Raw genomic sequence first — 26454 nt, forward strand, 5'->3', positions numbered from 1 at the left:
ACCACCATCTTTATCCCCAGCTCCTTTCCTGCAGGCCCAGAAGATAACCCACACAGCCTGAGAAGGGATGAGCCATACCTGACTCCTGCTGAGGAGGCTTCTCCTTCTTGCTCACGTTGGTGTTGGAGTGAGATCTCTTGCGAATCATTGACATGAGAGACCTTGGGGGGAAATGAAACACACTGTCATTCTGTCCTGGGTCCCCCCACTGTCATTCTGTCCTGGGCCCCCCCACTGTCATTCTGTCCTGGGTCCCCTCACTGTCATTCTGTCCTGGGTCCCCCCACTGCCAGAATGAGCTTGCACATGACACAGCACCAGCCTGCTTACACCTGATTATACAGCCACTTACAAAAGACTCATTTAATGGTTCTCGAATGCAGATGCACTGAATTACCCCCCACAATGCCTCCCATCAAAATGCACCAGAGAAATTTATTTCTTTTTAACAGACATTAGGCACAAATCAAAACACTCCAGATTTGAATATTAAAAGCCAGGGTCTCATTGTGACACATGACAAACAGAAGCTGCTGTGGCATAATAAACAGAAAGAAGAGCTGTAGATGTTGAAGTATTGTTCTGCAGAGGACACTTAAATATGGTGATCAGTATCTCCTCACCATTTCCAAGTTTGTAATCTCTTACAGTGTCAAATAATTATCCCCTCACTATATTCACAATGTATAAGTCCACACCAGCAAATGATTCATCTTCAAGAACAAAGCTCCTGTGCACATCTGATGTGTCAGTGGGGCCAGTCACCCCCTACTGAACATCATTCCCTACACAGCAGTGACATCCCTGCCTAAAAGGTCAAAACTCTGTCCCAGAAAAAAGTAGCAGCCATTGCCTATGTCCTGAAACAACTTCTACCCACATACACATCACAGTGCATGAGGAAATAGTCTGACTTTGCTCAAAATTAATAGTTGCACCTACTCCAAACAGTAAAGGGCACAAATTTAAACAAAAAATCCCATGACACCCCTCCACAGTTATTTCATGCTATCCATCAGTGAGAAAGGAACAAGCAGGCAAATGAGTTAATGGACATAAAAGAAGCAAAAGGCCAAACACAATCTTCCTGAATATGTTCAGTTTCCAAAAACAATGCAAGATGCACAAAGGGATGAATTCTCCCCAGTAATCAGATCTATTCATAAGTTTAACACAGTAGTTAACAAGACTCCTGGATGTCATTTCTATTACAGAAGGTTGCAAACTGTCATCCAAGTCCATTTATTTTTAAAACCAAGCAGACAATGTCAAGGCTAGCAGAGTTTTTGAAATTAACTAAGTGTCCTTTAGTGTTTTGTTAATTAATTTGGGTCTAATGCCTGATACATCAGCATAGACTGGTCATCCTCTTTTATAGTCCTTTGTAGAAATCAAGCCAAATTTTGATAATTTTGCCCAAAAATGCTTGATGACTGGGTGGTGATTTTCATTTGTTTTTTTTTTTTTTTTTCCTCCTTTTTAACTTATGAAAGTAATTGTGGGAACTCAATGGAGTCTGCATTTTCATCATCAGTATCTGACATGAAGGAACACACAATAATCCAACATTTCCTTTGGTTCAAAGGAGTTTTCTTGGCAATAGAAAGCATTTCACAAGTCTATAATTACAGCTATCAGGTGAATAGGAAAAAAAATAATCTCCTAAATTTAGAGGAGACAGGTATCCCTCCTCCTCCAAAATCACAGTCTAGACAATCTGTTAGGCTTGGCAAGGCAGGCACTGCTCAGAATTGGTCAGGCTGTTAAGTCTGGGGGCAGGTGGGGCACTGAGCATGTCCTGCAGTACAGTAAATACAGAGCAACCCCGATGACAAAGGGAGAAAATGATGCATCTGACTCCACTGATATCAGAAGGCTAATTAATTCCTTTATTATACTATATTATTCTATATTATATTAAACTATATTACACTGAATCTGCACAAGCACTCAACTCCACTCAAGTGAACTGAACAGAATCTTGTGACTGTCTGCTGACCAACAGCCGGGACACGTGCTTGGCCCTGACAGGCCAAGGAAACAAAACCCCATCACTCTGGCTAAACAATCTCCATATTGCATCCTACTTTGGCACAACACAGGCACAGCAAATGAGACAAGAATTTTTTTTTTTCTTTCTCTGAGTTTCCCTGCTGTGATTCCCAGAAATACCCTTGGGAAGTTGTGCCTTGCTTTTCTCTGTGAAGAGAAATGCAGCCACGGTGCAGCTCAGGAGCCCCAGACAGGTGGAGAAAGCCTTTTTTCCTTTGAATTACACTCTTCTGCTTGGATGCCAGTGATGAAGGAGCCCTGCTTCTGCTCTGCCCTGGCTGGGAGCACTCACCGGATGGGGTTGGGAGGAGGAGGAGGAGGGAGAGGCGGCGGCGGGGGCGGCGGCGGAGGCGGGGCAGGATTTTCAGACTGCTGGATTCGCTTCTGAAGCTCATCAACTGCACGGGGGCAAAGAAACAAAGCACAGTCAGCTCCTGGGCTCTCTCGTCCCCTCTGAAAACCAGCTTTGATGGTTGGTGAAAAAAATCTCTACTAATTAACTAAAGAACAAACAAGAGTAAACCACGCAACTGCCCAAAGTCAATTTTTTGACATTTTCTACCAAGAACAACGCACAGGATTCCCACTAAAACAGCTGCCTCCAACCTGAGTTACTACTGAAACTGAAACTCTCCCTCACACAGGATTCTTCAAATAAAACGACAGAGCAGGGAAAACTTGATCCCATTTCTGCAACAGTGTATCAGAGGTTGTATTTGAGAATGAACCAATGAGAGATCAAAGACATTGACAATTTCAACCTCCAGACCTCTCTCTACCTTGCCGATGGTGTGGGCTTTCCCCATAAAAATGGTTGAAATTGGGTGGTGGTAGGATGGATTTTTTTCTCTCCTGTTTTCATGTCAGACCTAAAATGTAGAAATTGCTTTTCTGCACTTGAAATGCTGTCAAATATAATTAACTGGGAAGGGGCAGAAACAGAGGCAAAAAAAAAGTCCTGAATTTCTTTTAGTTACAAAAATCCTTAGCAACTGTTTTGTGTGCAGTAGGTTATGGGAGAAGAATATGATTTCCAAAGTGGATATGGTTCTTTTTTCTTGCAATGATGGATTCAAATTAAAATTGCAGTATTTTAAACTTGCTTTTAAATTTCAAAAGGTAACAAAAATTAAAAATCAACGAAGTGACTTTAAAGTCCGTGGGTAATCTTTTGTGTCTTTCACATAGACACCTATTCCCATATATTTATCCATCTCTAAGACTCAGGGCAACCTAACCACAGGACTTTTGTTCCTTACAGAAGTTTGACAGGGTTATTCCTGGACACACATTTTGGACACAGTTGTTCTGCCACTGAAGGCAGCTGCTGTACTTGGTCTAATGAAGCAAAGGTCTGGGTCATTGCTACACAGAAGCCTCTAGGGTCTCAAATGTAGATGTGCACCAACCACACACACACCTCACCCCTGAAATCAAAGTTATTACACAATTTTACCTGAGTGCTTTAGGTCCCTAGCTTTTTCTTCTGCATGCTGACACTTCTGCTCCAGTTCTTTTTTGTCTTCTTCCAAAAGTTCTAGTTGCTGTTTAAGGCGACCAATCTCCTTGTGCAGTGACTGATTCTCTAGCTGCTCTTCTAATTCTTTAATCTGCAGTTAGCAAACAAGAGCATTCATCACAATAAAATACATTTTCTGTCCCTCCTGTTGGCAAATAACCCACTAGGAACAATTATGGCTGAAAACATCATGTTATAGTACAGGAGTGAAGCAGAAGTCCCAGAAAAAGGAAAAATTTTGAATGAGAGCTGGAAAGATTCTTCTGAGAGATGTCAGAATTTTCTGTTATGATCCCAACTTGCTTTATCTCTTCTTTAAAATATGTCTTTAGCTCCAAAGTACTTAAGCTTTACGTTGTTCCCTTTTCTTTTTATAGAGTTTTTATCACATAATTAATTTCAGAACATTTCCTCATTTGAAGCACGAGAACGTTGACATTTTTGTTCTTTTACAGCTTCCACTGACAGGCTCATTATTTAAACTCCCTTGTCTCAACTCATGCAGATGCCAGTGGGGAAATTATGGAATATCTGAATCAGAGGCAGCATTCAGATGCAGAGTAGCAGTAACTTCACAGCTCCCTAAATATATACATTTTGCTCTAGACTTCAAAGTAGCCAAAGATGCAGAGGTTTTCTATCAACTGGAAATGATTCTTCCAAAATATTCATTCAGAGCATTTGAGAATGCAGTCTTAGTATTGCAGTATTGATGGAAGAACAGGAATTGTTTACCTATCCCTTCTACTAACAGAGTTTTAGGAACAGGCCTTAGGGTTAAACCAAGGCTCATTTTCAGGCTTTCCTGGGAAGCAATGGTGACTTCTCCCAGTAAAGAGATTGATCTAGTCTAGTTTCAGAGCATAAATTTGTTTATATCCGATCAGTTTAGATCCTCTCACAGCACTTTGCAGATTCACCTAACACTTCCCTGCTCCAGTGTATCTGTCTGGCTTTCCCCATCCATTTTTTCAGCAAGAACCAAACCACTGCCTACCTCTCACCTCTTGTTCTTTCCTTACACCCCTAAGACACCCTTTGTATTACTCAATGTCCAAAATATGCTCTTGCCATCTCTTCACTTAATGGAACCTGACTCACTGCTTCTAACTGCACTTCACTGGCACCCAGAATAAAATACTTGCCTAAACCAGAGCCTCTTCAGGCTCAGGAGCCTTTGAGTTCTGTACTCATATCTGAACAGTGACTCAGAAGGAAATCACAACCTTCTCTGAAATTTAGTTTTTAAACTCGAAGCTCTTACAGGGGCTATGATCTCAAGTAATCCTGAACACAATTAAGACACAGCACTCCTTAAATTCAGGAGGTCTTCAAAGACTTCCAGATGAGATTAAAAGAAATTCTGTTTTACCTTTTGCTGGTGTTGAAGCCTCTCTTCTTCTAATGTGTGGGTTAGCTTAGCATTGTCATCCAAAGCCTTCAAAAGCTGTTGATCAGGAGCAAAATTTTGCAGAAGCAACTGACTCTGCCTTTTCATCTTGTTTTGTTCAATAAACATCTGCCAAAACAAGCCCACACCCAACAAAAACAACAGTCAGGCAAGCACAGTCTGATGCTAAAATGGCAACTGGAAAGAAAATGAGATATTAACATCATGTGAATGTGGAAGAAATAATGAAGAAGAAGCTGAGAAGGAAGGGGAAAAGAAGTTTGAGAGCAAAATTCACAAGGGCTAAGCTCACACTGAAAGGAGCCAGGTGTTTGCTCAGAACCACCCACTGCTACACCTCCATTACCCACATGTTGGCAGCATTCAGAATTTAAGCACATCTCTCAATTCTGTTTCCTAGAAATGGGAACAATCTGAGCCCCATTCTGGGAGCTCTGGAAAGACTAAAAGAACTCTAGGTGGAAGATAAAATATCTATGAATTCACAGGCTAGCTCCTCAAACACATCTGCAAGCCTTGGCATAAAGCCACTGATTTGAGGGTTAGCTGGATACGTGAATGATGGAAATTCATTTCTTCAGGAAACAAATTTCAGTCCATGACTGTGTAATCAGTGTAGGCACTTGCCCTGGGAAAATGCTTTTTAGGACAATTTCAGCCTTTTAGTTCTGATCCTTGTGTTTCTTCCTCTTCCCAAGTTATATTTTTGATGTGGCAAATGAATGCATTGCAGGGGGCAGGCAAAAATCAAAAGGTCTAGAGACCTGACATTGATAAAAAAATCCCACACATCTCTAGGCTTCACTTAAGAGGTGCAGAAGCTGTCAGCATATGCAGTTTCACTGAGAGATCTGTTCCTCCCAGACTGTTTAGGAACCAGGAAAAAAAAAAGATTGCTTCCTATCAACAAAAAATTCCTAGTGAATTTGTTCTGCACCTTGACATCTCTTTCAGGTAGATGTTTGCCCCCAGGCAACAAGGGCTTGCACTCGACAAACTCAGCTGTGCCTGTTCCTAGAGCAGAAACAGGGACTGGGTCATGCTGAGGTTTCACGTGAGTGTGCACAGGTCAGCAGAGCCACTTCTGGCAGCAGAACAGAGAACAGCCTGAGAATGCAGGTACTCCCTCAGACTGCAAAAACACTGTTGTAGAGCTCAGCAAAAGCAAGGAGATATTTTAAGAATAAAGTATTAGAAATACAAAAGTGCCATGACATCTTTTCAGATTCCCATCCTGTTTATTCACAAACCAGAATTACAGACACCACACATGGTTTCTTCCCCTCTGGTGCCACTGCAGTGCTCTGTGATTTATTTCTTTTAATATAATTAGATATTAAGTATGAGCTGATGCTTGTGGCAAGCATTCTTTGCACAGACACTTCAGCTGAGCCTTCCCAGCAAGCAGCTCTGTGCAGACAGAGCTGAGAAAATCACTGAACTTTTACCTGCCCTGGCAGCCTGTGTGACCCTGCATGCCAGGAGGAGTCAACTGATGCAGCCCTAACACCAAGAAAACCTGCAGTGAACACTCCACTGGGCAAAGCTGTGCCATGGGGGCAGGCAGCAAAGGACTGGAAGCATTTGATGGAGAGGAAATGATGAACGTGGGCTCTGGTGCTGCAGTTTGTTCTACAGCAATCAGGATCAAACTGCTGACAGTGCAGAGTCAAATGTGCACTGGACATCAGCTCTCTGCCCCCACATTCTGCCAGTCAAACCAATTTATGCTTATGTTGTCTTTTACTAGTAGGGCTGTGGCAAAAACAATTCAAGGGCAAGAGAAATTGGGAATCAAAGCTACCCACAACAATCCATAAAGGTTTGCCTTAGTACTGCAACTGATTCATTTAACACTTGGGAATATTCTTAAAAGAAACAGCATCTTTGAACATTATACTTGAGAAAGGCCTCTAAATCACTGCAAAACAACTCAATACTGTCTCTAAGTTTTCTGTGTTCCTGTCAAGTCACTCACAGAGGTTATTTACCCCTGAAAGAAAACAACCTCTCTCTGGAAGCCAACTTCAGCAAACATCAGTTTACACACTTTCAAAGCAAAGCGAAACCTGGATTTTTAATTTTTTTTTTTTTAATATGAAAAATACTTTAGGTGATCAATTCCAGATTTTTATTCACCAAGTTTCTGCCACTAAATCCAACCAGAGTTGTTCCAGCCTGAGGGAGCAGAAAGCTGCCAAAACAAGAAGAAATCAAGTAGAGCAACTTGATTTCTTCAACTTGAGTAGATACTTCACCAAGTGTAGAAAATTCATATTCACTTTGTTTCATGTTCTTCTGCAACAGAATGATAAAAATCCTTTTGAAGACCTGGATGAAAACTCTTTCCTTCAGAAGCTTTCACATCAAGTCCTGCATTTTCAATTAGCTTTATAAACTGCTTTAGTGATACTGCAAATATTTTCCTGCTCACAAATATGAAAGCACCTTCAACATCACAGAAGAATAATTTTGATTATAAGGTAATGCTGCAATCAGACACATAGGAACCAAATTCTCACGGGGAGTCCAAACCATCTCAGAAGTTACTTACATAATTTCTATAAGTGACAACATATTCTAAGTGGAAGGAACAATACCAGACAGGACAGTTGTGTCAAACAAGCTGGTGGTACTGATTCCAAGTTTTTGAGAGGCTGCACTGTTTGACATAGGACAAAAAAAGACACTTGCAAATTAATTCTAACTTAAAATTTAAAAAAAATCAATTCCTGCTTTAGCAGGGTGGAAACCTGCCTGTCTGCACAACCCTGAATATTAATTAAAGTGACTGCTGAAAGGGCAAAACAGCTACTAACAAGATTATTTGGACTAGGTGGAATTTAACCAATTGATGGATTAGTTCCGACTTTGCCACCTGCTAGACAATTATCTGCAGAGCATCCCAATCAATGCTGGAAACACAAGTCAATGGTGCAGGAACCTGCTGAAAACCACACCTGCAGCTGAAGGCAGACCACAAAGAAAAACAATTTGCTTCCACCTATCAGTCTCATTTTTAAAATCACCCATTGTTGTGCAAGCCAGTTATGTATCTTCCTCTCCCTGAGTTTACAAAGAGAAGCTGCAAAGTACAGGAAATCTGGGCCACTTTCTACCAGCAGAGTTTTCACAAGAGCTGGGGAGGTGGAAGGAAGGGGGTGAAAATAATAGAAGGTTTTCCCTCGACCTCAGTGAGGCCAGAGCTCATGCTCAGCCCCTGACCCAACAGAGCGTTCACTGCAGCTGGTTTTTCTTTACAGCAGGCCTGAAAAAGGAATTCTTCCTCATTAAAAACGTTAGAAAGCAACTCTGTTAGTGTCAAATCCCTGGGAACACCAAGCCTTGTTCAAGTAAGGTTCATGATAAAACCGGATACTTTCCAACCAACCCTTCTCCCAGGAGCAAAACAATGACAAAGGAAATTCTTTAATATCTGTGTGAGGCTGCACTTCCATCTGTACATCCCTTGGGTATTTGAGCAATAACTTTTTTGTCTTAGTTACAGTTTAAGGGAGAAAAATGTCCCAATTTTCCAATGTCCAAGAACAGCAGGTGTTGTTCTAATAAGGTAATTTTATGGCTGCATAAAGTAAAATAAAAATCAGTGGCATGCTGTCCATTATAAATAGAGTATAAAAAGGTAAGTAGCAAGGCAGAGTCAAACTTGGGACAGTCAAACAGAAGTGAAGATCACTCAAGTGAGCAGCTGGTCCTTTTTTCAATCCTCAGCAGCACTGCCCCATCCCCTCCACAACCTACAGAGGGGTAACCCATTCACATCTGTCACAGTTCACAGGAGCTGATGCCTTCTGCCCTATGTGCACCCCAAAGCCTTACAGCTTGTGCTCAGACCTCAACTAAGTCCCAAGAGAGGTAGGTTCTAGGTATTTGTATCTCCCCAAAGGAACAGGCTGTTTGAGGGATTTTATGTGATGGGGAGAACAGAATGATCATGTCTAATTACGGCTTGACAGGACACTAAGTGGCTCTAAAATTAGCATTAAAATACAACTCCAGGTATGGTTTTTAGTTCAATGGCTAATCAGGAAAAAAACCCAAAAGTCCTTTAGTGGAGTCAAAGTCTAATCTAGTTGTATTAAGTGAGCAGTGTGACCATGAAAAATGTCATATACATAATATGGACAGCCAAGAGTCACTCACAGATGATTCATAATATTTCTGACCAAAAAAGATAAAATCCAGTTGATTTTAGTCACCTGGCTAATTGCCAGACAGCTTCTGAAGGGACTGTTTTGAAAGAGCTACAAGCTGCAGCATTAGTAAGTTTTGTGGCTCAAAAGAAGAGGTCTAATTCATTCAGAATGGGAGAACTGGAGGAGATGAGTTAAGGCTATTTTTTGACCATTGTTTGCTTCTCACCACAGAGGTGCTCGGAGCCTGTACTTTTGAGTGTGAGCAGACTGTACTCCTACCAACAATGTGACTTCCTTAAAAACAGAGCATTATTTATTTTACCAGCCTGCTCTGTACAAAAGGGTTTCTCAAACTACAGCACTCATTCTTCACTTATGAGGCATAACTGCACAAAATACAGGGGAAAATAATCCCTATTGTTATTTATTTCTTCATTTGCTGCAGTTTTCTTTTTGTCATGGTAGAAGCATAGGGATACATTCTATAATGCTCACAGCCTTACAGCATTTAGACACCATCTAACAGATTCACAAGTAGATCATACACCACATGAAAAAGGAGGAAACATCTTCACTTTTTTTCCCCCATAGACTAATTTTCTGAACAAAAAGAGATGGGGGGAAAAGAGACCAAAGAGTTTCCTGGAGCATACATCTGTTACCATTCCCCAAGCCTCTTCTTGGGAAAAAGCTTGATGAAACAAATTAGCATTACATCATGCTTCAAAAGTGGTAACATCCAAGCTCAGGAGAATTCAAGTACTAACTACTTATGTCTCTTTAATTATTAAATCCAGTTCAGTTAGCTGGACTGCAAATTAATTATCTTCAGACACCAGTTGCAGTTGAACTATCCTGGGTAAAGCACTGAGAGTGGCACTTGCAAGCACAGAGTTGCTTCTCCAGTGCTGCTTTTGCAGTATCCACTCAGAGATGTAATATGTTAATGCAAAAGTCCTCACAAATTAACCCAAAAGGTCACAAATGCATCTCAGGAAGAGGTCTTTGGGAGCTCATGTCATCTAGATAACCAAACTCATAGCATTCAACCTCCTGAGTAGTGCAGACACCTGCCAAGAGTGACAATGATTTTCCCCAAGCTGACAGCCACCTTTTATCCTTCAATATGGGAAGATTCAGTCCCAGAGTAAGTAAAGTCAGCTGTGCACTGGCCCAGGTATGGGATGCAGGTATTTTGAGGAAAAGAAGTTAAATACACATTTTGTTGTGCACTAGTTACTTAAAAGCACAAACAGCTGTAGGATGGTGAAAGCATTGAGGAGGGGAAGTCAATGAAAAGATGAATGATACACATTAGAGATTCACTGAATTGTTTTAATTCATCTGGATCATATTTCCTCTGAATCCAGCCTTTCAACTTCTTAACTGCAAACTGTTTTACAGGTTACCATAAAGACTTGGGAAGCCTTTCTTTTTCCAGTTGTGCATTTTGAGCAAAAAGCCTGTGTGAGCCTCAGAAGTGAAAGGAACCCCAACAAACTGCTCAGCAGCTTCACACTTCATTTTTATTTGTCCAAAATACAGAGGGCAGGGAAAAAATCAGCTCAATGTCATCTTTGAGAGCACACTGCTTCTTCTCCATGAGGTTTCCAGAGCACTTCAGGTGCAGGGATTATCTCTCCACCAGCATACACTAATAATAAACTGTTCACTTCTGCTGGTTTTGGCTGGGAGAGTTAATTTTCTTCACAGTAGCTGGCATGGGGCTGTGTTTTGGATTTGATAACAGAAAGATATTTTCATTATTGCATGGAGCCAAGGCCTTTTCTGCTCCTCACCCCACCCCACAGTGAGTGAGCTGGGGGTGCACAAGGAGCTGGGAGAGGACACAGCCAGGACAGCTGAGCCCAACTGCCCACAGGGACAGTCCAGACCAGGTGGCACCATGCTCTGCATCCAAAGCTGGGGGAAAAAGAAGGAAGAGGGGGACACTCAGAGTGATGGTGTCTGCCTTCCCAAGTGGCTGCTGTACCTAATGGAGCCTGGCTTTCCTGGAGAAGCACCTGTCTGCCCACAGGAAGCAGTGCACGAATTTCTTGTTTTGCTTTGCTTTTGGGTGCAGCTTTAGCTGTACTTAGGAAACTGTCTTTATCACAACCCATGAGTTATCTCATTTTTAACTTCCAATTTGCTCCCCCATCCTGCTGGGGGAAGGTGAGCAAGCAGCTGTGTGGGGCTGGGCTTCAAAGCAACATCACTTTACAAAATATTGTTGCAGGGCAGGATGTATGTTTAATAAACAACTTATGCAAGATTATTTTGTTAAACTCAGGAGATTTTTGCATGCCTAAGAGTTTCAGTTTGCTTCTCACACTGTGTTCTTCTGCTTTTGGCTTGCTTTGGCTGCATGTACTGTATTTTGCTCATCTTTGTGGGAGAGTGCTTTTCAGGGCTACCTCTGTATTATTGCAATGGCCTTCAAGATACTCTCTGCCTTCCTTTGTTTTCTTATAAACTGCTTCACAAACAGCTGAGAGATCTTCAAGTGTCTCTTAAAACCTGACACTAGAATTCTGGTTAAGCTTGCCAAGATTCCTGTGTTAACAACCCTGTTTTATTCAGGTAGGTACAGATTTTTCCATGCCTCCGCCCCTTACACACTCTATTTATTTAGTTCTTTTATGCAGATTCCTGTACCTTTCACAATGGATTGTGACTCACTTCAAAACCTCTCTCCTTTTCCTTCCCCCTCTCCACACCACGGCTGACAATATTTACTCAGTTTCTTTAGAACCTCTAAAGAGCATGAATTCTAATGTTTGAAGTTGGATCACTTTTGATTAATTAAATATATATTATGGTGGTGCCAGCAGCATGACTATAATTAAAGCTGTATTGGGCTTTTTTTTTTTTAATTTTAATCAAAAGCTCTGATTTTCAAGTGTTCCCTCACTCCTATATGTGCCTGCTCCCTCCATGTCTCTGCTCTCCCCCATCTGTGCTCGCTTCTGCACACAGCTCACCTGCCCTTCCCTCTCACACCTGCACTCCCAAGTGCTCCTGTTCTGGGCAGAATCCTCCTCACCTGGCACAAGGGCAGGAGGCCAAGGGCACCCCTTTGAAAAGCAGCCCCACCAGGCACTCCCCAGACAGCCATAATGCAAAGACAGAAGATGAAGCCAGGCCATGGAGAGAGGGAAAGGGCTGAGTCTGAATGCATGAGCTGACCACACCATAAAGGCAAACTTAAGGTGCTTCAGCCCCTTGGACAGACAACATGCCCACCACCACACGGGAACCTCCACAGGCTGTAGTTCTGAATTTTACTGAGCTAAAACACACATTTGGCTGTTTGAGACATCACAAAAATACAAAACACTAAGATGTGCCATTTTTCAGCTGCAGTGACAGTCACATTACTTGGGGCCTTTTTCCCTTCTGCAAGTGCTCCAAACAAATCAAGAACAAAGCACTGCACATGCAGTGTTGCCTTTACTCAAAGCTCTTCCTTCTGTTGACACTGCATAGCCTAACACAACCAACTACTGTGGCTTTTGCAAAATCCAAGCGAAAATCCAGCAGAAATTTTGAGGTTTAAAAGAAACATTTTATAGAGACAGAGAAAACAGGCTAATGAAAGGCAGACAATCCCTGAACATCCTTACCATAATCCAAACATAGCTACTGTAAGCACATCCTAGAAAACTTAGCTCTCCAAACACAGCTGTGACCTTGCAGCACGATCCCTGTGAGAGGAAGCTGACACAGCCTCACTCGAGCAGAAAGCTGTGCTGCTGTGGATGCAGTTGTGGCCAGAGCCTCTCTGATGTCTCAGGTCACTCAAGGGACACCATCAGTGTGAAACTAGGCCAATGATAACAGGTTTTTAAAGTAATTTTACATATTGGTTCCCCAAACATGAATCAGCAATGCCTTTGTTGTCATGTGGTCAGGTATTTTAAGAACTGTTCTAAAAATCCTTTTGAGCAGCACAATACCACAGGAAGACAAGCAGGTACAGAAAGGGAAGAATAATACAGGCCTAAAGTTCACTGTTGTAGTGATTCCATTTTGGGTAAGAGAATTTTATGGAATTAAAACCTTCAAGTGAACAGCTACTCTGACAGTCTGCACCAACAGGGGTCCATAGTCTGGAAGAGGCAACAACTAAATAATGACAAAACCCAAGAAACAGCTGTTTGCAAATAATCAGCATTTCTTTGGCATTGTAGGTAAATTGCCTGTCAGCTTGTTAGTCAATTACAAGAAGTACTTTCAATATAATGTTTCAAAATGTGTCCCTCAATTGATACTGTAGTTTTCAACACCTTTTTAGGAGTCCATGTATTTTTCAGGAAAAAAAAACAGTCCTTCAAATTATATCACTAGAAAGACAGCTAATCCCTCCCAATATTCCACACTGGGATGTTGTAGCAAACTAAGCCCATGATAAATTTAAAGCCTTGCCTTGAAAGGGGACAGAGGTAAGACTGCATGAGTAATTCCAAAGTACTTGTAAATGCTTGTTGAAACAGTAAACTCGTTTTCATGGATGAAATACAGATGTTACCTAAGCAGAATCTGGGGCTGGATGAGAGCTGGGAATTGAAATCAAGTCATCCAAGCTGGCCCACTTGCAATGTCTTGATTTTTCCTTGACTACTCACCTCCTGTGCAAATGACTCTGCCTTCTTCCGCAGGTTCTTTTCCAGCTCAAAGTTTTCATGAAGCTCTTCATATTCCTCTACTGCCAGCACAGACACTGTTTATATGAATTAAACAAGATCAGAAGGAGCAGATCAAAAGAAGAAGTACTGTTTGATTTTCCCAGATAAGCTGCTATTCCCTAGTACCATGGATCCCTGACTGACAGAATGACCTAGTTTTACATTTCCATATACAATCTTCTCTGCAGTATTTGTCCTAAACCTCACCACATATATGCACAATTACTAATCTTCTGAACAGAGTAATACTCCTCCTTTTCAGACTGAAAATCTCCAGTAACAGGCATCAAGTAACACAGACCAGATTTTGCCTCTCTTTGCCTCAAAAGAGCTTTACTGAATCTATCAAAGATTATGTTATTCTTGAGAAATCCATATTTGTTTACCTGGTTTGGAGATGAGCATAACAGTTTATAAAGGAAGGTACAGTAAGTGGTAATTTAGACAGTGGGATACACATACCAGCCTACCTGACTCTCAAAGTGATTCTAACTTAAAAAAGCAAATAAACAAAAACCAACCACACACACAAAAAATACCCAACAAACAACCCATATACTTAGAAAGATTTAAGATCAATTCATCAACTCTGGCTGAAATGCACTGAGTGCACAGCTCCAACACAGTGCCACATAAACAGAGGATACATGAGGTATTGAATACTTTGGTAGCTCATTTTATGCATACAAAAAAACCCCTTGCTTTAATTTAACTCTTTTCTCCAGGAAAACAGGCAAATGTGAAACTAGGGGTTGTTCTTTCCATAATGCTTAGAAAAAAGAAAAAAATTCAGAAAATTTTCACCTGTCATATTATCCCATCAAAATCTTCAAGCTAATCTGTTTAATCAGCTGTTCTGAAGTTTACTGTTTTGAGAGCCTTCAAGTACTGCCTGTCATAGGTTAAGAAATGCAGACACCTGGAAGGGGTAAGGGATGGACACCTGGAGAGAGCTTACAGGATATGCCCTACTATATCTCAGCCACTCCAGGAAAATGGGAAACAGCCAATGAGGCTTTCTACCAAACAATTTTTAATTTTTTAAGGCTTAGTAAGCAGCAAAAGGAAAGGGCAGAGTAATCTAAGAACTAAAAACTTTTCCCTCTCCTCTAAACTTCTTTGGAATCAACTATTACTCATGTAGAAGCATGCACCTTCATTAAGCAAAAGCTTTCCTTTTTTGAGCTTTATCTCTTTTTAGTCTTTCCCTGCCCTGGTTTTACCTCTCTTTCCAGTAAAGGAAACTTCATTATTTTCTTCCATAACTTGGAAATCTTAATTCTCATATTCTAGCACTCCTGCCTTTTTCTCATCATCCTCTGAACATAAAACAAGTTACTCCCAAGACATTAGACATTCAAAATGAGAAGCTGCATCCCAACAAAAAGGAAGGCTGGTGTAATGATTTAGGAAAGCAGGAGATTAAGGTTCAAACCCCATCTCTGTGAAGGACTGTGCCCCTGGTTTCCCACTTGTGGCACACAGGAAAAGATTTCCCTATTCTCACATAACACCTGCTATTCACATTGTCACATTTTCCTGGAGTACAGAGTCTGGAACAGTCCATGAGTTGATGCAGTGCCTGCAGCAATCAGGTCAGGTGTCAGATCTGGACCACAGTCACTGTGCTGTAACCTGCTCTTTGTACTGCAGCAGAACTGCTCTGCAGCTTCAGCAAACTCTTGGAGAACCTGCTGAGACTACACACCTCTGTTACATTTCTCCAACAGTTTTTGTTGCTTATTAACTTCAGTCGTCAAAACAGCCTTTTCTTCTTTCAGCTTATTTACCTAGAAAAGTATAAAGAACACATCAAAACCAAGAGCATTTCAGTTAATGGCACAAGGCTCACAGCACATACATAATTCAAGCAGTATTTTGCTGTCAGTAGCTCTGTTTCCTAGGTTTGGCTTGATGTTGGAGTTTCCAGTGGGATGGAAAGCACTTTTACTCCACCTTACAGATGTTGTAACAGATGTCATAAAAGGGTTATGAACTTATCCTCCCATGGCATGTTCCAGTCACAGCTGCAAATACATGATCTTTGGAACCTTCCAGGATCAGGTGCCATAGCACCTGGTTGGAAAGTTACTTGACTGTTTGCATTTTAATATAGTCAGACCCCTGGGCTCTGTTTATTGTCCAAGTGCTGTCAGCTGTGTCTTTCTGAATGCAAGTGCTGCATAGACAGGAAGAGCCACTAAGTCTTGATTTGCATCAGTACATGGCTTATCCAGTTTTCAAGCAGGAATGAAACTCTGCTGGCTTAAACAGCCAATTTGCTGGTCTAATGATGATGACACAGCACTGCCAATGGCTGAACTTAAAGATATACTGAAAGAAGTAGCACCAGTGATTAAACTACGTGTCCTACAAAAGTATTTCTGACACATCTATGGGTTTAAGGAAATCCAGAAAACCCCTGCAGACTGTGATGGGTGAGGGGCTGTCAGGAAGGGGACCTGACAGGTGTAATATGGGCTTAGATCAAACAGGTAAGGAGAAGTCATGTGCCAGCTACAGCAGCAGACTGGACTGTGATGCAGAGGGTCCCTTCCAGGGACATGCCCTGAGTGATCCATCACTGGCAGGACTGGAGATTAGACAGTATTCAATTAACTTCACAACTGAGCGTTTTCAGCAAAATAAGCTAAAAGTTACAGAAAGGACAGACTCCAGGCTGACATGGTCTCGCCTTCCATGGTACAATACATACTTCTTCAATTACTTCTGCAAGTTTGCACCTCAGGTTTTCCAGTTCAATGGCCAAGGTCTTCTTTTCCTCATGAACAGATACGATTTGATCTCGCAGCTCTACGGTTTGAGGAAGGAAATGAAGAATATATTTGATTGGAAAAACAACAACAAAGGAAATATCACAGCAATGCAAGTACAGTTGAATATGAAACACCTGAACTACATATCAAGCATCAGTTGTAACCAAGGAACATCCTCAATAATTTATGAGCTTTGCATAAGTGTCAAGTAACAGATCTATAACTGGGTCACAGTTTCAGATTTACTCTGTTGAGATAAGCTCCTTGTTCAGGCCTGCTGTCTTTATTTGCATTTTGAATGATTAATTTCCTGCTATAACAGGGCCAATCCTGCCACCACAGAGGGTCCTCAGTCCTGCTCTTGAGACTGTCACATCATAGAGACTCTGGTATGGAGGCAGCAGAAAGCAATTTTTAAGAAGCATCCTTTAAAACAAATTAATACACTTCAATTCTTTTTGGATCGTGAGTTCTTGTCACAAGGGAAATAAACAAAACAACAGGCAGTTAATACTTGGGAGGTTTTCACAGAAGAAATTGTCCTGAACAGCTGCCAATTTATAGCCTTTGTAACATTATGTGAACAGAGTCAGAATATAACCTTTACTGATGGAAGAGCTAATGCTTGTAATTTTCCCCTCAGAATTTTTGTTCCTTAATTATTAAAATATGAAATAAATTAAATTCACAATGGAATAAAACATTTGATTATAATCACTTCTTAACAGGAGATCAGTTTGCATACATAATATATCAAGGTTTAGGTTAACATAAAATCACCACAAAAATCAAAATTTATTGATATATATTAGCTTTCAGTAAGTGCTCTCATTCACCACCTGCTTCCAGTATTTCACAGCACTGCTGTTCATTGAATACCAGCCATGAGTTGAGAAAATTGTGCCTAATCAATTGCAGATGATGATGATGACATGCTGGATGTCATTCTGGTAGGTCTCACATCTTGAAAATGTCCATTCTACACCATCATCCCCCCTCCCAGCTCTGAAGCCTCAGATTTATTGTCCTCTAAATTAAAAGCATACACTTTCTAAAGTAAATAAAAAGACCTGTTTTCTCAGAAGATTCTTGATACACCTTGTCCATTTTATGGATCTGTGCTCTCCAGAGAAATTAATGGAAAAAAAAAAGTGTCACTGAAATTTATGAGACTTGGATCAATTCTGGTTTTACAATACTTGTATCAACCCCACTATGCAGAGAAGAAATCATATCCACTGACCACAGAGAGCCTCAGGTTTTAGTACCTTATTTGTATATCCTTACAGAAAAGTGGTGGGAGATTAGGAATCATTCCAAGAAACATCCAATACTTTCTTGAATGGTGAGAAGGCTAAAGGACTTAGAAGATCCCCCAAATACCACTTTTCATGCTTTAATGAATTGTTCATCAAGACAGAAAGCAGATACATCAAAACCTTTCTTCAATATTTCTCTAGTTTGACCCTGCTACTCTCCCATCTGATCTGCAGGCAGTGTTTATTCCCTAAATGTACTCTAGACACCTTTCTCCAGTACAAAAGTCTCATTTCCCATTCTGATGGGTTGCATGGTATGCATCACACCATTTGCTGCCTTTTCCTGCATCTAGAGGATGGCAAACTGATTACAGCAGGGTACTATGACACCCTATTTCTTCAGTGGGATTGTTTCACAAGCATTTTTACAATACACACCATTTTCCCTCAGTGATACTTTGTACCACTCCTTACAGCTGCTTCGTTCAAAAAAGACAACAATTAACAAGGTCAAACTGAAAAGTTCAAAAAAGTTGTACTTAAACATCATGTGCTGCTCCAAGTTACAATAAAAAAAAAAGTGAAAGCCTTTTTTTTTTTAAGAAGTTAAACACTTTATCTTGTCACAAAATCCAGAATGTTGGCATTCCCCTTTTTTGGATACTATGACACAACAATATAGAAAACCATGGTGACTTCATCAAAGGGATGAGAAATAAGACTGATTTTGGACAATGGGAATATTAACTGCCTTTCAAAAAAGAACCAGAAATTTCTGAAAAAAAAAAAAAACCCACAGATCTGTCTTACCAATATATTCCCATGTTCTCCAGCTGTGTTGTTTTACCCAGTACAACAGTCCCTCTTTAGGCTGTTTGTTTGGGAAGCTCTGGAACGTGAATGAAGTTTGTGCATACAAAGGTACATAATGGAAACAGAAATGGAGAGTTCTGTCTGACAGGCTCTGAAATACTGACATTGCAGTTGAAGGTGACCTTGCCCTTCTACTTAACTTTTATTTTTTAAGGGTTTTAGGAAATGTTTCTTTTACTGATTCAGTAGCATTGAACTCTCTTAGCTGGGTAGATCTCATTTTCCTATTGCATTTAACTTCCTCTGCAGGCTGTGTATCCCCCACCATTTATGTCACACACTACCAGCCCTCCATGTTCTCAGTCATTCCTGGAAATCCTTTGATTCTGACCACTCCCAGAGGCATGACTTGGAACAAGGCCAGTCTCTGGTCCAAACCAACACTGCTGTTCTTCAGACAACTTCTGCCCTGCAGGTGGTGTAGGATCAGCAGCAATGCTCACCTTTTATTTGCTGCTGACAGTGCACAGAATTGCATGGTCCAGAGGTAGCTTCTGTATCCGTGGATGATTCATCCTCATCAATGTTAATCTCTTCAGTGATAATTTCTGGGCCCAGTTTGGCCATACAAAGCATACTAATCCTTTTCAAGGTTTTATTTTCTTTGTTCAGCTGAAAGGTGAGAAGTACAAACAGTAAGAAGCTGATTAGTCTGTCTTTAAGCTGCTGGGCAAGAGAAAAAAAGTCAACTGTTTTTTGTCCTTTATCATTAAAAGATCTATCAAAGAAGTCAAAAGTAACATTAGATTAAGTTCCATTCAACACTAGAATGGTCTGAAGATGGGGTGGTTATCCACTTTTTCCTCTGAGAGGTTTCAATTCAACGTGATGCTTTGTCCATGCCTTTTTTTCCCCTCTCTGGTACTTCTGTTTAATAAATACTGTGTAGGTTTAAATCAATCAAATCAACTATCAAGCTGGCTTAATGCTACACAGGCTTTGTGACAGCTGCTTCAGCTCCTCACCTTTAAACATCTACCAGGAGACCCATGTGAATGACCTGAAGAAGAGTTTGTGCTCCTGAAAGCTCATCTGGTTTTCTAAGTTGGATCAATTGGTTAAATAAAAATCCTTACCTTCTCCTATATATAAACTACAAATATATATAATAATATATAAACAATAATAATAATAATAATAAAATAATATATAAACTATATTATATATTGTCTAATTTTAATATATAATTATACATGATATATTATTATATATGTTATATATATGTTATACATATATGTTATATATATATGTTTTATATATATATAGATATATATAGATATATATAGATATATATGTTATATATATATATGAAATAGGTATCATATATATAAACTACAAATACTACCACTACTATATTCCTAGTCACAACAGAATTATCTCAAAATTCTTTGGAGTTATTACTGTAGAGTCAACATACATAAGATGAGAGCCATCTCATGAACCAATTCTTTATGGGTCTGACCACAAGTCAGAAACCACTTTGGGCTGGATGCCTGAACACATGGGCTGGCTGGTGGATGGTACAGAAGAGATCCTACATAGCACCTCGGTCTTGATCAACAAAAACTCAACAGGAATCACTGCAAATGTTTAATTGTTTCACTGTCCTGCATCCAGGCACCCCAGGGGTGTTCAGGTAAATGTCAGGGTGACTGCCCACCCATCAGCCAAGTATTCCCTGTGCTCAGGTTTAAGAATGAAACTCAGTTTTCTACTAAAGACACACCATGTGCCAAAGTCAACACAGACTTCAGAACTCCAGTATGCATCTTCAAAGAAAATATACACAATACAGTTCATCTGACCCCAAATTTTCACCTGAACAATAATCTCTGACCCCCCTTATCCTCAGCCCTTCAACTACGGGAGATTCATTCAAGGATTTATCTGCTTCCTAAGGAATGAAAGTGAGACAGTGGGGAGAGTGGTGTGAGGAGCCCTACATGGTGCAGCCAGCTCACAGACAAACAGCCCCACGGAGCAAAGGGAGTCTTTGAACTGCCCTTGTCCCTGCATTACAGGGAAAGTGCAGAGAAGAAGACAAGTTGCATAAATGTGTTCATTTTCTTACTTATATGCTGATTGTCTATCTTATGAATTCTAATATAGTGTCATTATGCAAACAATTAAGTAAATACCTCCAGAAAGTACATTGCTAATGCATCTAAATTAAAGTGATTTCTTGCTGGTGTGATTTTTACCATATCTAAGGATGTACTTTGGGCAGGGAATGGGGAGGGAGGGGGAAAAAAAAAAAGAAAAAAAAAAGGCAGTCAGCATTGCTAATGAAATTTGGTTCAAAATTGCTGTAATCCATTTTCTGATGAAGTGGCTCAGATGCATTTTACACAACCAAAAATATATAAGAGAGATAAAAACATTCTTTAATAATAATGCACTTCTGATGAGATGGAATATAGAAAATTACACACTTGCTAAATTCATCAGACTAGACGCAATTAACAGAGCAGTGGAGGTCACCTTTCCCCTGCCCTTGCTTTGCTTTCATAAACAATCACCTGAAATGTAATGCAGTGGTTGACTTTTTCCATTTGATTTAGACACTGAAATGCTCATTATTGTTTTCACACAGAGGAGTTCTAAAACTTATTTTCCATTTAACCTAAATGCATATGAAAGCTAGAGATCAGGATGCTGGTCCATGAAAATAGAAACTACATTAAAATGTTTTTTTTTTTCCTTTAAAGGCAGGAATGGAGTTTTGCATCTCGCATCTGGCTGTTAGTTTTTTGCCACTTCCAAACTATTTCACAGCTCCACAAGACTATACAGAAATATATAAGGGTCATGAATACAATCTCAAGTTTTAAATAAATAAATAGGTAAACAGGTGAATAAATAGATCAACAAAAACCCAGCATCACTATAATTCTTCTCACCTTAGAAGCCAAAGCCTCAGCACTTTCACGACATGTCTTCTCAATTTCAAGATGGTTCTGAATACAGTTCACTTCCTCAATAACCATGTGAGAAACTAAGGGAAGAGTTCAAAAATTACTCAGTATTTTCCTGAGATTGACACATGCTTCCCATGATCAGAAATAGCATATCTTCTTCTGCTAACTTTCATTGTGAGCATTTCAAAACACAGGGAACTACACAGATAATTTCCACGGATAGGAACTGTTCTGAGCATTGGATACTGGAGTTGTTCCTTTAAGCAATTCTCTCAAGACATGTTTGCAGCATTAGAGGGGCAACTGTAGAACTGAGCATAAACTTATGGAAGCAGAGGACCAGCAGGAGCCTCCTTGACAAACCTCGCTCATCATCTTTATTTCACTAACACTTGAGGATTCAGAATGACACCTTTAGGATAATCCCTTAAGAGATGTTCACAAAGTTCCTCTCCACTTTCTGGTCTGTTTCTCATTGCCAGTCTCTCTGTGCTTGAGTAGGCCCCAAAACGAGCACCATGATCTCACCTACCTCCACTGTTCACAACACAGATTTCAACACACTCACAAAAATCTTCCCTGAAACCAAGACTGGGCTATCTGACTGCAGCTGGAATGCATGGCTGTACATTTGATGTCACAGCTGGAGGAGCAAGTGCCACATCTGTCCTCTGCTCTTAGAAAATCCCTATTACAATTGCGGGTACACATCACTTTGCCAAAGACAGGCAGAACAGTGACCAAAAAGTTCTGGAACAAATTCTGTTTTGTAACATGAGAGACCAATGGGAATCAGGAAGAATTTAAAAACACAGATACATTTTATCTTGCAATTCCACTCATCTCCCATCAGTACATATGTACTTTATGAGTGTTCAAAGTCTTAAGGGACAGGTTTAAGGTTGCACAGGGGAGCAAAGCAGAAAACCCCAGAATAGTTTTCCATTTCTCAGGCTCATGGGTGCAATTCCCCCTTGGCTCCTGACACCCTCATCCCATCCCAAACAGCAGCCTGGACCCTAATTCTGCAAGTCATTGCAAGGCACAAATTCCTCCTCAGCCCAGTGTCACTATTCCAATGCACAGAAAACTTACAAAAATGCACAGGTTACTTGCAGCTGAACAACACTTTGGAGCAGGAACAAGGCTGGAAAATACAGTGTAAATACAGAGGGATTTTTTCCTAGTAGTTCTTCTCCTTTTCATCAAGATACGCTTTAAAATCTAGGGATTTTATACCACTGGGTAGAAAACCCCCCTTGCCCTATTCCAAGAGTTTTGACCAAAGACTGAAGAGAGATATTTAAGCCATCTTTGATATACAGAGGTCAACTTAATAACTACAAAACAGGACTTCATGATAGGAAAAAGAAGGTCATTAACAAATGTTATTTATGCAGCTTTATACTTAGCATCCACTGAAGTTTTCATTATTGAAGTTTTGATGTTGCCAGAGGGAACTAGCAACACATTGGTTTGCTGAGCAGCTGCATGAAAGACCCAAAATCTACAAAAAATAAAAGGCAGGGAGGTGTACTGGTAAATCTTGGTCTAAAAACTATATTCACATGAAGTCTTCTACCAGCAGTACAACTAGACCTCTTTCTTTGATTATCTTTTTATTTTCATTTCTCCTGGAGAAATTATCTTCATTTTATTTTATTTTCATTTCTCTATGGAGAAATTATCGGCTCCAAACGTGTCCTACCAGCTGCTACATTTGAGAGACATACAATACATACAATTTGAGAGAGGAAAAGTTTCAGGCAGTACATCTCCCTGTCTCTTCTGGTTTTATTCTTCTGAGCTCTGGGAGCTTTGAGCAGTGAGATGCTTTGGGCTGGGTGAAGGAGCAGTGGAGATACAGAGCTGCTCCCATTTTACAGACAGCAATCTAAGGGCCTCAAGCAAGGCTAAAGTTGGGAAACAAGGATCGGGCTCTCATGGCAGAACTAGGGATTACTCTTGGTTCATTTAAACTTAATTAACCTGCAATTATGATTAACTCAGGGGAAAAAAGTCTTTCCAAATTAAATACAAAAAATATATTATTTCCTAAGTCTGCCCAAAGTTCTTATTATGTTAATATTAATATTCATAAAGAAGCACTAAGTGGCCTGAAACATCTCTAACCTTGACAGTTTTTTTCAGGGGTAATAATAATCCGCAGCAAATGCAGGCCAACCAAAAACCACTTAACTAATTAGTAGTTGCAGTCACCGAGAAAACATGAATCAACACTGTTATTACAAGTGGCACATTTGAGTGGCATCTAATTATGACTTGATGAGCACGATACTTGCATTATCAACATTACTACTGCATCCCATCAGGGACTAAAAGCCGCTGATGGCATTGACTGCGAGAAACTCCCCCTCAATGGTACCGCAGCACCCAACAATCTCCTTGGCAGGGGCACCCTCACTAAATGACATGTTAAGCATAATTACTGGTAGACATTGTAAATAAACAGGATTGGAAGTGAAAATTGTACCAAGTGCATAAGACACAATCTGACACATTGGAAGTGGCAGCCTTAATTGAGAGTTTCTTTGACTGCTCAAGATCATTTCAACTGCATTTCTCGGAGGACAGTGATTATAACTGTGGAGACAGACGGCATAATGGTATCAGCACTGCTGACAGAGCAGTGAATTAAATTGTATCTGCTGTTGTGTGAAAGCCTTGATGAGAGGTACAGATCCTTAGTGGTCTTATCATTATAACACAATGGTCATGTTGTCATCAACCTTGCTGGCTCCAATTGAAAAGAAATGATTGTGTGTTGAAGCTTTCCCCCCCACCACCACCTTCTATCTCTTGTGCTCAATAGAACCAATTTTCAGAGAGCTATGAAATCACGCAATAGGGCCTAAAATGCAGCTGCTTGGCATACAAACGGGGCCCCATTAAACTGGAATCACACACAATATGTGTTTATGCCAGGAGAACAAATAGAAGCTGAGTACAGGCCAAGTTTATTCACAGACACAAAGCCAATGTAGCTCTTCATCAATATAATTGCCTTTTATATTGTCGTTTAAATAATGGGCTCTATTATTGCTTTAAAATCCTAATATTCCTGGCATTTTATCACTATGTTTACAAGGTATGTCCTTTAAAAATGTGAAAGGAAGATAAAAGAAACCTATAAAATCTTACAACATCAAATATTACCTCAAATTTTAAGTCTTAACTACTTGACATTTTCTGCCACGCTCCAGTATTCCTCGTATCATAACAAAAACAAAACCGGCAGCCGTTTTTCCACAGGAATTGTACTCCTTAGAGAACATTCTTGCTTACCTAAGATCATTCAAGGCAGTAGACAATTCCTGTTGATTTCAGATTATTTTCCATAATTGTATCACACGAACTATTATAAAACAGAAGTGAGCAAATTCCTCTTTAACACAGTCACACAAAAGTACAGACCATGTGATTTCCTTCTCCTGCATTAACTTCATCCACATTTCTGATGCTCCACCGTGCAGTTCACTGTACTGGCACAAACCAGACGTAACAGACCACAGTCCCATTGTAATTGTCTCTTCTAAGGAGCTATTCCACTAGGATACTTCCACTCCCATTAGATGTGCTTTGTTGCTTCCAGACACCATACAGTTTCAATAGAACCATTACCATAAATGTGCAAAACTGAATATTGAGGTTCTCACAGCCCAGACGAGATAGAACTTGCTCTAAAAATTAGCACCTGAGAGCAGTTCATCCTAAAAACCTTTCCTGGTGTGTCTGTGCTTAAAGTAGTATTACTCCTTCATGAAAAAAATTGGCATTTTAATTATTATTATTATTATTATTATTAGGAATCTCAGCATCAGATCCCACTCACTTCAAGCATGCATCATTCCAAAAGTCACTTGCAGAATCCAGGTGAGACAGAGCCACCTTTGCACCATTGTATTTTCACCACTTTGCACCTTGAGGGTGACTACCCATGCCAGAGAGTACAAATGCTGTAACAGCATTTATTCTGACTACTGTGGGCAAAGTCTCACTGGATTAGCTCCTTAAACTCAGCTTTCAAAGAGAAACAGCAAGTGGACCTGAATCTCAGCATTCCTAACACTGCTGTAGAGTGTGCAGAACTATGATGATAACTGTCTACGTCAGGAAAATCCCACTGACATTGTCAGCTTACTTTTCTGAAACTCCTCCAGCTTTTTGACAGCCTCATCTCGTTCTTGCTTGATTTTGTCACACTGTAGGAAAAGAGAAAATTGAAATGAAACACTGATCCCAGTTATTTAATTAGCAGTCAGTCACAACATGCAAAATCAACCAGGATCAATTGCCAGCACAATAATGTACAGAAGCCTATCAAAGCATTTCTTTTTCCTTTCAGCCATGTAAGATCAATGGAAATTATGCATAAAAAATTCATTACTCAGAGTACTTCCCAGCCAAACTGGCACACTGTACTTGATTTAGGTTCTGATTCAGAGCTACTCTGAAAATATTTTAAAGAGACACTTTATCCAAAACTGAAATAAGCAGTTATCCATGTTACACCAACAGTAGAAGCAATACTTTGCATGTCAAAAATAGGCTTTAGGTCTAGTTTCTTTAACACAAATAGACTCAGAAAAGAGGCCTACATTTCTATACCCACCATGTGCAGGGAAAACCTCAGAGCCAACCATCAGGGACATGCTGTTTAATTCCATTACATCATGAGCATAGTTTCAGCTTTGTAGAGACAAAGGCACTCATTTCATGCTTTAAGGAGTTCCCATCACCTCAGTTTTATTAATTTTGTGGTTATTGCTAACACTACAC

The 26454-nt window shown here is 40.2% G+C and overlaps 1 protein-coding gene across 1 annotated transcript in view; it reads right to left on the reverse strand.

Annotated features, from left to right (window-relative positions):
• SHTN1 (shootin 1) overlaps positions 1-26454 on the reverse strand; it is a 56740-nt gene that overhangs the window by 17440 nt on the left and 12846 nt on the right. Inside the window, exons 3-12 of the mRNA XM_066554556.1 lie at positions 25817-25877; positions 21637-21731; positions 19180-19348; positions 16544-16641; positions 15536-15617; positions 13768-13862; positions 4944-5090; positions 3509-3662; positions 2345-2450; positions 79-161 (exon numbers count right to left, since the gene is read on the reverse strand). Coding sequence (XP_066410653.1) covers positions 79-161; positions 2345-2450; positions 3509-3662; positions 4944-5090; positions 13768-13862; positions 15536-15617; positions 16544-16641; positions 19180-19348; positions 21637-21731; positions 25817-25877 — 1090 coding nt within the window. The remainder of the gene's footprint in view (positions 1-78; positions 162-2344; positions 2451-3508; positions 3663-4943; positions 5091-13767; positions 13863-15535; positions 15618-16543; positions 16642-19179; positions 19349-21636; positions 21732-25816; positions 25878-26454) is intronic.

Source organism: Molothrus aeneus, chromosome 8 (assembly GCF_037042795.1).
Source record: "Molothrus aeneus isolate 106 chromosome 8, BPBGC_Maene_1.0, whole genome shotgun sequence".
NCBI classification, from domain to species: Eukaryota; Metazoa; Chordata; class Aves; order Passeriformes; family Icteridae; genus Molothrus; species Molothrus aeneus.